Source organism: Convolutriloba macropyga, chromosome 15 (assembly GCF_964194025.1).
Source record: "Convolutriloba macropyga chromosome 15, txConMacr16.3, whole genome shotgun sequence".
Classification (NCBI taxonomy): domain Eukaryota; kingdom Metazoa; phylum Xenacoelomorpha; order Acoela; family Convolutidae; genus Convolutriloba; species Convolutriloba macropyga.
The window spans coordinates 10,184,913-10,197,247 of record NC_134482.1 but is presented as its reverse complement, the minus strand read 5'-3'; the positions used below and the strand labels follow the sequence as shown (position 1 = coordinate 10,197,247).

Below are 12,335 nucleotides of genomic sequence, written 5' to 3'. Positions count from 1 at the left end.
CGGCATCATAACGGACCGGGTTGAATTTGACAAAGCCGAACGTCATCTCCAGTACTTTGTTCAAGAGAATACTTAATACAGAATAGGACTACTTTCTTGACAACAAACCCGCTAAGAGGAGCAGCCGCATTGCTCAGTTTACACCGTTTCTTGGGCTTCAGGTTCCCATTCGTTCTTTTGATGGACTCTAATGGCAAGTGAAAATTGACTTTGACATTAAGCGTCCTATCGAGCTCGATGCTCGTCACACATTTGTTAAACTGTTCCTGCGGCACAATAATCATGGCATTAATTAATAACGGTCAAAAATAAAGGAACGTTATGCCATCCTTAAACTACGTTCCTCGCTGAGTACCATCAACTCAAACTGCGTCTTGTGCCGTTGTAAGTTGAAAGTTCTGGTCGGCAACCATTCAACCAATTAAGGCAAACCCCTCAAAGGAGATACTCGCATAAAAGTATCCTCCCATTACCAACCCAGGAATTGATTACTTTGGCCCATTTTACGTCCCTGTTCATCGGACTACCGAAAATAGGTGGGGTTTCTATTTACTTGTCTAACTACCTGTGCTGTCCATGTTGAAGTCGTGCCGTCCATTGACACTCGAAGTGAAAGTCGAGCGTTTTCTCTCATGCAGGAGTACGCTTGCCGTTATTTGGACAGATAATGGAACGAAATTTATCGGAGCGGAGAAAGAGCTCCGTGATTGCATTCAAAAATGGAACAAGCTCAAAATTGCCGCTTAACTTACGCATAAACGCATCAAGTGGAGGTTCAATCAACGCAGTCGCATTCTTCAACTACGGTGTCATCTGGGAGAGGTTAACGGCAAACGTCGCCTTGCAGATGTGGTTTTGAACACTACTTTCAATCTGGTCGTCTGGTTGAAAACGCACTGAACACATGTCCGCAAACGCCCGTATGCGCCAACCCCTCCAACCTATGCGCAATGACACCCAATCTTGTTTTACTTGGTAACCAAGCATCAGGACTCAAAAACTGGCGTTGACGAATTCGGTCATCGTACGCAGTACGCTCGGGCACAGTCCTACGCCAATGCAATTGGGGCGGGTTGGCTTAAGGAGTATATGCCTGCTCTAAAGTGCAGATCTATGTGGCAGACGCCTGCCGAGCAGCATCTCGGGGTTGATGATTTAGTGTGGATAGTGGAAGAAGGCAACACCAGGCCGAATTTGACGTATTTTTCCACAGTGTTTAGTGAACTACAAATTTCTCTTATCAGAGAACTTTGCAGTTTCTTCACTTTGCAAGACGGAAATGTGCTCTTTGTCAAATCAATCAGGTCATCCCCTAACTGCTCGTGAACCATTCGTGAGTTGCAAAGGGAAAATCACGGCGCTCATCATGAGCGCTTGGAGGACACACAATGCGAGCATCGTCGTCGGCTTCCAAAAACTCTTGAACTGGAATCTCTGTGTTCAACGCAAGGACCTTCGAAGAAAAACGAAACTCCTCAACAATTTTCGACTACAGCCATATCCAACTGTAAACGCCTTTTTAATAACTCAACAGCCGCTTTGCTGATTCTAAGTGATGCTTCCTCAGCTATATTGGGTAGTGTGAAGAGGAGGTTACAATCAGTTTCATACGTATCAATTTTTCACTGTCAATGGAATTCGCAAACACAGAGAAGTAGAGCGGAATTTATTTTCAATTATTAGTCACTATATGGCTTGAATACTCTGCAGTTTAGAGTTTCCAACAGCACACGTCCCTAATTTCAAAAATCTCCGTTACCTTTACTTACGTTCAGATTGTTACCACACTTGAGCAATGATGAGACATGGGTTTCATTGAATTTGGACCGATTTATCATCTAGGAGTAAGGGTAGTAGCCTCTATCTCACAGGCTGAAGGTTTACATCAAGCTCACCAAAAGTCAATGCTTTAACTATTTGTCGATGGATGGTATGCCGGTGTCAGTTGTGGTTGCTTCGCAGATCTTCTGTGCTAAGCAATATCGTTTAAGCTAAGGTTCTGAATAATATGATCTACAAAAGGCGTGAAATTTTATTTTTGTCTCGAGAAATTGCATTTTCTACGTGCCCATCAAAGGAACCTACAACTATAGTGCCAGTGATCCAAGTCAGATGTGTCTTTTGGATCTCCCTTATGTCAACGAAATTTTTACTTGTTCAACATTGAGGGGCGCTACAGATCACCACGTTTTGTCTGTCGCTTTTGAAAATAGTTACTTCATTTCCTGCTGATAAGATTCTCAGGCTTTTCTATGAAACTGTTTGGCGAAAATAGTAATGCAGCTGTTCGAAAAGTCTTCAAGATTGAAGACTGGCTGGGATGAGCAACAATCTGCACTGTTATCGCAGAAAGTAGAGGCTTCATTCACTTGGTCCCCTGCAGGCAGACACAAGTTCAAGAACTGACTCACATAGAAAATAGATAAAACGATGTAAAAAATTGTTTAGAGGACAAGATTGGGAACACAATTGAATTTTTCTCACATGAAGACATATGAAGGACAGCTGGAGTTTTTTTGCAACAGTCCGTTCATGAGCTGTAAATTGTGACTTTCAAGAGCTTCTCGATTAACCCAGAAGTGGTTTCACAATTACCTTATATCAAGTGCTCGCACGTAGCAAGTCATCAAGCTGCCTATTTTAAGCAGTCCTCTACAATCGAGTTTTCAAGGTTAACCCGATATATGATGAACGCTTGCTCAGAAACGTGCGAGTTTGGCGGCGACTTTTCAAGGAACTGAGTATATCTTATACTCTCGTCATATTTTTCACCATTTGCCAGTACGCATCATCTGGCAGTCCTTTTACGTAGACTGGTTCAACAGAGATTTTGCGTAAATTTCAGTACAATCTACTTCTTAGGTATCAAGCTCATCATACAGAATTTCAATTAGCTGCCACTTAGAATATAGTCAAACTTTTTGCAAACCCTGGGACAAGTGCTCGCTGAGATTGTCTGAGAGGGTCTAATTTGGGTTCTTCTGCCCACCTGGAGTCTTCTAGATCACTCAACTGTTACCCCTCTATCACCTCGAACGTTCACATCACGGGATTAGATGGACATTCGAACCGAGTGAATTGAGGCTGACACTGCTCATCTAGGTTGGTTGGGTAAGTGATTAACGGAAGTGATATGTGGAAAGTATTGATGGCAATCGAGGAAAAAGCTTTGACATCAATTCATAAATTGTTGGTTTGAAGTTTTCAAGCGCTCTTCGAGCAGAAAACAATTATCGGCCACGTAAATTCACATACTGAGCATTGATATACAGGTGAACAAATCCTAACCGGATGCAAATTAGGCTCATACACGAAAACAGAATTTTTTTGAACTCGCTAATTTTAGTGGGAAACAATGGTTTTCATTGAGTAGAAGCAGGTAACCCTAAAAAACGATGAATAAAAAACAAAAAATGCTTTTCAGGCTCAAAGTACACCAAGAGACATCTAAGGTGTGAAGCGCAGACCAATTAAAAGGGCTTCTGTAATTCCTGTAATTGTATTTTTAACCAATAAATGAACATGGTTTTTTTCAAAAATCACACGCGAGAGTGTCAAAAACAGTCAATTCAGGGAAGTTTTAGAGTCACGATAGCGTGCTGCCAGATATTGTGGAAAAAAACGAAATTAACCAAAAGGTCGCCAAAGAACATTTGATTGTGCTGGAAATACTTAACCGACAACAAAAGGAAAATTTTGTTTTTCTATCAATCGATTCATTAATGTACAATAACGTGACACATACATGACTAGTACAAGTGTATTTGCTGGAAGTTTTTTGGCTGAAAACGGTCATGAAAGAGCTTTGTAACAAGCATACGTTAATTAGGAAACTGAATAAAAAAAACTTGAAATAATCTTTTTTGTAGCACATCAAAAGCTTAATAAAACCATAAAACCAGAAGTTAATAGGACTTTGAAGAAACATTTTCCGACAACAAAACGTTTGAGCATAAAATGCATACATGGCCCAATCATTCAGACTTATTCAGCGCGAAATGGATTTTGGCAAATTAGTCACTAATTAGCGTTTAATTAATGACTAATTATCTCATAATCGATTACTCCAGAAACAACAGAGGTGATTGATTGGCATTTTTGTAGTTTTTTCTATTGGGAACCAGTACAAAGTTAGAGATGTGTTTTCCAGACGAATGTCCATCCCAGATGTTATTTGAACCATCGCCTTAAGAGTCAAAAACCAGGCGTCAATTATTTTAAAAAAGTAAAAACAAAGTCCAATTTAAAAAAAATGGCTTTTTTAACGATTGTGGTTTCATATTGTGCATGAACGAAACAAGTTCAGTAGGGGCAGCAGTACATAACTGGGAGTTCTGTAGAGCTTCATGTCGGCTGTTATACTTTTCGCTGTACAATTTTAAGGATATTTACTTTTTTTTCTTAAAAAAGTTTCTTTTACTCCAGCTTTCAAAACTATATGGTCTCAATGGCTTCTCTAGTTATATAGAGGGACTACAAAACTCAATTATTGTATGTAAATTTGCAAGGTGTGAAGCTATATCTCCTAAATTTTTGTAGTTTTGCATTTTTTTTTAGTTTATCATTTCATTTTTTCCCTTAAAATCTTTCTCCATATCACTGCTTCAAAAGTGTTCCCAGCAAACATTTTTCTACCGAATGGAAGTCCTTGAGTTCTTCAATTTATCTCATTTTTCTGTTAGAGTTGGTATGAGCGCATCACACTGAGTTTTTATTAGTTTAACCTAACAGGAAACACCAATTTTCAACATCAATCTCAATTTGTAGACTAGCCTACTGAGACGTTGATGATATTGGCGCTATGTACGTTTATGCATACCAATCATGTTTTTTGGTGCATAGACTTGTTTTGTTGAGTGACTTTCAAGAAACGTTTGAAAATGATCCACTTGTCAAAAAAAAACTGTTTTCAGAGAGTTATTTTGAAAAGCGAAAACAAGTTTAGGTCACCTCTCACAAACTTTCTCAATTTTAACCAAAAGACAACAAAAGTAAAAAACAAGCAAAAAAAAGATAGCCTGGCTATCAATTTTCAAAAAGGTTCCATAGTGTGGCGTCAGATTTCAATTTGTTCGCTGCGCGGCAGAATTTTGAATTTATCCCGATGAGCTTTTTGGAAATTTCCGTTCAATATCTGGATTCCCCCAAAAGCTAGAAAATCTGTCCTGCAGCACTGGTCGCACCCAAACACAACCACTCTTGAAAAGTGTTTGCTTTGTTTCGCTAAAGTTCAAGGTTCTGTTGCTCACAAGAACGCAGTTATCGTGGAGACAGTAATCCACTAGAGTTGTAACGTTCCCTTGGGCTGCTTAAATTCTCACGGTGGAGTTGTTGCGTTGAAGATAAATGATTTTGAGGATAATGAACCAGTCTGAGGTGGTCCAGTATTGCTAGAGAAATTCTTATATTTCTACACAGACACAACAAGATTTTGAAAAAACTTGTGATAAACTAGAATTCTTTGTCACACTCATCAGAATCGGAGATTAAGTAGAAAGATATATCTGAACAATAATTTTGAGAAAAAATAAAATAAATTGAAAATATGAGCTTGAGGTTAATCGACAAAACTCAACTCTGTCTGGTAAGATAAATCTGAAATTTAGCTTGATATCTATAAATTGAGTGTTAAGGTTAAAAACACTCTAAGGTTGACAGTCCTTACCATTGGTCACAGTTTTAAAGCGATTGAATTAAAGTACAGTCTGAGCGTTAGAGTTCATATCTAGGCAAAACACAGCTATTTCCATATTTATCCATATTTAAGTAAGTGTCAGTTTCATAAAGAAGTTAATGGCAGGTAGTGACACATAATATCAACTTGTTTTTGAAATCACCACAGAGTTACTATAGATAGTTCTCAGTTTTCGTATCAGCAGGAGATGATCTCTTACCCACGTTTTATCTTAGTAACGTTGTTACGCTTACTCATCGGAGACATGATATATTGCATATGACTTTCATTGGCCACACCTTTGTGTATTATGTACTTTATTGTAATCAGCAGATACAAGCACGCCTGCGGCAAACATGAATCTGTATTTTTAACATGTTTCAATTACAATGAAGGAGGACAATAGTTTAACCCCTTGGGTTTTCAGTGTTTTTTCAAATTGGCTGTTCCGTTTAACATCTAAAATTGGTTGAAAACAGTTGAGAATTATTCTGCCAATTACAATTTTAACAACCTCTTAAGGTAATCCTTTTTTTGCTATAACAACGTTTGAAAAACATTTAATCAGGGCCACTTTTGATCATTAAGAGACTGGAAATGTTCTGCCTCTAAAACTATTTACAAAAGCAGACGATGTTTATGAATTATAAAAAAGCCAATACCACTAAATACGGACGAATTTAAAAGTTTTTTCTTGAAAAAGCGTCAACAGTAAGTCAAACAATCTCATTCAATGACACTGTAACAACGAAACTGAAGAGCGATATTCCTTCATCTGCAAAACAGCCCAAATTTTGTTTGACATACAGAAGATGGTGGAATCATTGGTAGTTCGAGCGATCTCTAGCTCAATTTGAACAATTTAGGATGTGGCTTTAATTGTTTGTTGTAGATGGAAAATTAAATTTTACACGCTTTTTCAGAAATTACACTTGAACAATTTCATCTTTTGTTTCAGCCTTCTGACAGTTATCGAAAATCATCGTCTTCAGATGTGGCTTTAATTGTTTGTTACAGATAAAAAATTAATTTTTACAAGCTTTTTCAGAATTTAATTTCGAACAGTTTTCACATTATATTTCAGATTTCTGACAGTTATCGAAAAACATCGTCTTCAGTAGTTGCTGCAGCAAATATTAAGAAGCTCCCTTCTTTCATATTTTTCGAAATATTGTTTGCTATGAAGACGCCAACAAACATATATTTGAGATCTTTAAAATTACAAACTGATGTCATCGTCTATTAGGGGGATCAAAATGTGGTTTTGTAGTGCTGTGGAAAAATTGAGCTCGATTGAAAACAAAAATTTTGCCGATTCGCGGTAAATTAGGCTGTGAGGCTTGTTGTGTACTAGAGAGATCAAATTTATCAACGAAACGGTTGAGTCAATTGTTTAAACTTTTTCAATTCGTTCAAATCTTCCTGGTGAAGGTCAAATTTTCAACAATGAAAACAATTTTTCTGTAATTGCCTCAAAAATTAGCGTTTGTAATTCAAAAAGTTGCCAGCCTTTGAATTGGTCCCGAGGTAAAATATCATATTGCTTCCAGCAGTAATGAGTGAAGCTAACAATCTTTTCACTGTTGTTAAATTATAAGGGAGAGAGGTCGCTCTATTGAGCGGATTTTTCTCAATAGCTGATGCTATATGGTCGGTAACTTTCATTATATGATATTTGTGGTGTTTATCGGCGTCGTCAGACCTTATTAAAAGAATAATCATTTGCTGCTCTGATCGCAATATGAAGTGTTACATCACTGAGAAGGTTTTTATAACAAAATAGAAAAATCCAAAGCCATTTGCAAATAAAAATTGCACTCACTGCATCTTCATACAAGCATTCTCTTTCTTTTCTATTCTCTAGATGATGGGACAGGTAGTATCTCTTCAGAAGATCCGTACTGACATGCCAGCCATGTGTTTTTGCATCTTTGTAACTTGAAAACATTGTTTCAAAAAGTCTTTTGTGGGCATAATTACAGATAGCAGGTGAAACTTTATATCAAATTGCAGACTCTGTACTATCGGAGAGGACTAAATGGGCTACACTTTAAATAATAACAATAATTCTTTTCGAAAATGCGTCAAGCATTTCTATTCAGGGACGACGAAACGAAGAAAAAGAAAAACGACATTTCTTTCACCGTCAAAAAAAGCCCATCCTAGAAAAAGACGGTGGAATCGGTAGTGGTTTGATCGTTCTCTAGCTTTCTTTGAACAATTTCAGAAACGGTTTTAATTCCTTGTTAGAGATGGAAAATTAAATTTGAAATTCTTGAGCATGTTTTTTTGTTTTATATTCAGATTTACCAGTTGCTGCATAACAATGGAGCAACTAAAACTGCCATGTTCGGTGCAGCTGCTGCATCGTATTGAAGTTTAGCAGCTGAGGAATGAGTATTTTTAGAAGTGAATTTGATGCAAATTTTCCGTAAATCAATAAAGTTGTTCCGGTCAACCGTAACTTCAGCTACGAACATTGATCTATCAGGACTGTACACGGGACCCCATTTCGGACAGAAACTTCCACAAAAGTTATTGGGAGAGCCTGTTCTTCAAACAAATCTAATCAACTGCGGGTTGCTTCTTCTGTCTGTGGTAGGTTAGCCGTCACCTTTCAATTTTGCTAAAAAAATCAGCACGCGTGTTTTGATATCCTTAATTTTGCTGATCTTCTGGTCTCTCCACACTTGATACATCTTTTTGTTGAGGTGAAGAACGTTGACGTGATCCTCCTGGGCGGCCATAAAACACGCCGAGACAGGAATTTATGTGTTTCTAAAACCTTTTAAAATAGTGGACAATGATTGTCCTCATGAGCCATAAGAAAACATAAAGAGACTAAAAATTTTGTGTTTCTAAAACTATTTGAAATACTGCATAAAGATTATAAAATTCAAAAACGAATCTCACTGAATGCAAACGAATTCCATAACTTTCTGAAAAACCGTCAAAAAAAGTCGAGCATTCCCATTCAGTGACGATGAAAAGAAGAAGCAGAAAAACGACATTCCTTCACTGTCAGAATTCCCAGAATTATTTTGACATCGAAAAATATGGCGGAATCGATAGTGGTTTGAGCGTCTCCACGTTACTTTGAACAATTTCAGAAGCGGTTTTACTTCTTTGTTACAGATGCAAAAATAAGTTTGAATAGCTTGAAAATAATTCTCATTATAATTCAGATTTCTGTTAGTTTTCAAGTAGCATTGTCTTCAGCAGTTGCGGCAAAACATGGGAGCACCTGTTTTTGCCATTTTTGGTGCAGTTGCTGCATCGTACTTAAGATCAGTATCTGAGGTTTCAGTAATGTTAACTTTTAATTTAACTTCGACAAAAATTTTCCCGTAAATCAATAAAGTTATTCCGGTCACCCATTACATCAGATTCTAGCATTGATCCGTGAGGTCTGTACACTGGGCCCCGTTTCGGACAAAAACTTCCATGAGAGATAGTAGGAGAGTCTGTTTTTCAAACAAACCTAGTGAACTGTGAGTTGCTGCTGTCTGTTGTAAGTTAGCCGTCACCTTTCATCTTTGCGAAAAGATCAGCAGGCCTTCTTAAGAGGCCTGCGGCTCAAAATGATGTCCATGTCTTTTCTAACCGCTGATCCTTTTGTCATTCTGGACTTTTTGCGTCTTTTTTGCTGAGCTGAAGAGCTTCGGCTTGATCCTCCTGTCTATTTGTTAACAGTTTTGGATATTGTGTTTTTTACTGCCTCTTTTGAAGACTGTTCCTTGCTGACTTGACTACATCTACAATTTTGCAAACATTCTTTTTCAGGAGCCCTATTCCGACGCGTTTGGTGGTAGGTACAATGAAACGAAGGGCAAGCGGTTGATCAAAACGTCCAATACCTGTAGCTAAAGCTCCAAAACAATTTTTTTTCGGCCGATAGTTTCCACAAAATTAAGGCAAAACCGTTACCTAATTTGCATAGAATGAATCAAAATTACTCACTAATTACTGTGAATTGTAACGTTAAAATGACATTTCTATATTTCCAAACATTAATATAATTTCAGCGCGCATTGAAGAACAAACCATGAGCAATAAATTAATCGTGGCTTTGAAAAACATCTCAAGAAAAACTCATTGTAAGAGGAGTCAGTTGCTCTTATAAGCTTTACAGAAGCCTATTTTAATTCGATTTCGTTGTTAAAAAGACCAATGTGGTCACTCACTAATAATAAAGTCGGAGAATTAAATTTGTTCGGTTGCCTCGAAGGTAACTCCGACATTTCTATTTCTTTGTAATAGAAAACTGTTTTTTTGCACAGCTAAAGCCAAGCAATAGTGCTACGATTTGTTACATGTGAAATTTATTATATCTATTTTTTGTTTAAACAGTATTCAACAAATATTTGTTGATTTCAGACATAGATTTCAGTATTCTGAGCGAAACAAATAGCTCAACAGCAAAACTGAACGAGCAGTTATCGGGACAAAGGAGTCAGGTAATGCAACGCTTGTCTACAGTACAGAGGATAACACGGTTCACAAAAACTAATCCGATATCCGGACAGTTTTACAGTCGCTGAACCAACATGGGCGGTGCAAGGCTTCCCCATTGATAAGAGAGTAGACGTTTTAAACCCTCTATTATCAAATCAATTGAACATTTAACAGCGTACATAAATATTGACAATTAATTTTACTCAATACATGTCTATTAAAGGGACTAAGAGAATATAAGCGGGAACCATTATGTTCTTATATGCCATAGTTCTAGTCGGTGATCATGTTAGTTGACGACAACGTTAATAAATACAGACGATTCAAGTTAAAATATCTCTGTTCTTCATAGGGTGCACTTGAATTCTGAAACATTTATTACTAATGTGCCCTGCATCGGGGGAACAGATTTTTTGGTAAAACAGCTCAAAAAATAATCCTAGAGATCTCAAACAAGTTAATGTTAGTTACAATTTAGACTGATTACTGATTTTATCTCAACGTTTCATCCAATTTTCAAGTTTTCAACGTTGCAAATTGTTGGCTGATCCGCATTGCTCACTCATTTGACGGTGAATTTATGCTAATGCAAAGACTAGTATTGTTGCTAAATTAACCCCAATATGCAGCAGATTTCTGTTCTTCTGTCTGCGTCAATAATTTTCTGATCACTTCAATCAGGCCGGCCTAAACGTTTTTGACTTCCTACTAGACTCCGCTCTTTTGTTAGTCTCGTTATTTTTTATTGCGTTATTGGTTATTACTTTCTTTGGTAGCAGCTTCTAAACGCGGCCTAAAACGTGAACGCTAAAAAATGAAAAGGTTTGCAGTGAATGCGTTTAAATAACAAGAATGCGTTCAAAAAACATAGCCTTTTCTAAGCATAGATTATAAACAATTTTGCGTTATTTAGCGTCAATATTACTTAATTTTGGCGTTTTGAAGAGTAGATCTTTAAACATTTTGGCGTTTCTGAAGGTAGAACTTACACAATTTTGGCGTTTCTAAGCGTATATTCTACATAAAACCAACTTCAAATTTTAGCGTTTCAACCTATAATGTTTTACCCTTTAATTCAGCGCTATGTGGCGCATGTTGTTCGCAAGTCGTATCTTACAAAAATTACCGTTGAATTCAGCACTGATCAAAGATTTTCAAATCCATAAAAATTGTTTAGTTTTCGGAGCTACAATTAACATTTTATTGAGTTGCATAGTCAACCCAAGTTGGGGTGCAGGCCGAAATGGCCTCTGATCAGACCATGCCAGACAACAGTGACCTCTGATCAAACCGACCCTGACTGCTTTGTCCTCTGATCAGACTATAGTGCGCTCGATGCTGCGTGTTAGAAAAGTTTTCAGATACTGTTGGTATCGATTTTTTTTTCAAATAAAAATGCTGGTTCGTTAAATTGAGTAAAAATTACCTGTATTGGAAGAAAGCGCTCCTATGTACTCCGAGCTATCAACAAACAGGGTCATCTTCAAGCTAAGTGTGTCATTGCCGCTTTCAATTCTAGAATAGAAAATAGAAGCTTTGAACTTTCGAATCATATCAGGTCAGCGGTAGTAACAAGATTTAATATTTGATTTGTGTTTGATGAAATAAGGCTAAAACTGACACTTTTAACAATGAGTGGTGGAAAAAGAATTTCAACGTTAAATTAGTTCAAAATCCTCGCAATTCCTACCAAATTTAACCGCTTCCTAATTGTGCTCATATGAGATAAGAAAATAAAAAACGGAGTTAAAAAATTATTTTTGTCACGTTTAACGGGAAGAATGTTTTCACCGACAAAACCCGCTAAAAATCTTCACGAGTAAATGTCAAAAAATCCCCGCAAAAAAGGGACATAATCAAAGCAAAATCAATGCAGCAGAAATGGATCGAAAGAAGATGACGAACCAGGATAACACCTATGTCTGCAGCTACGTGCTGAGCAAAAGTTCCCAATGCTGTAAATCACAAAAGACCGCAAATTTCCTCATTTGCTCCACAAATTACTGACATCACCAATAAACGTTTTCAACGCCACCTTATAAATTAGATTATTTTATTTTGCTATGAAATCATTTCGCAGTGAAAAACTGTAAGGAAAACTGGAAATTGATTTCTTTTCCTTTTGAAAAAAAATACACTCCTCATATCATATACTAACCAGGTTAGAACCCAAAATACTATAAAAACTCCGTAAGTACAAGGAGGT

General features: G+C 37.2%; 2 protein-coding genes across 2 annotated transcripts in view; both read right to left on the bottom strand.

Moving 5' to 3' along the window:
* Positions 1-11,638, bottom strand: part of LOC142354356 (degenerin deg-1-like) — an 89,299-nt gene extending 77,661 nt beyond the window's left edge. The window contains exon 1 of the mRNA XM_075406627.1: positions 11,556-11,638. Within this exon, the coding sequence (XP_075262742.1) occupies positions 11,556-11,610 (55 nt within the window). The 5' untranslated portion in view covers positions 11,611-11,638. The remainder of the gene's footprint in view (positions 1-11,555) is intronic.
* Positions 11,639-12,335, bottom strand: part of LOC142354079 (uncharacterized) — a gene marked incomplete at its 5' end in the record, with an annotated part of 2,639 nt that continues 1,942 nt past the window's right edge. The window contains one exon of the mRNA XM_075406354.1: positions 11,639-11,644. Within this exon, the coding sequence (XP_075262469.1) occupies positions 11,639-11,644 (6 nt within the window). The remainder of the gene's footprint in view (positions 11,645-12,335) is intronic.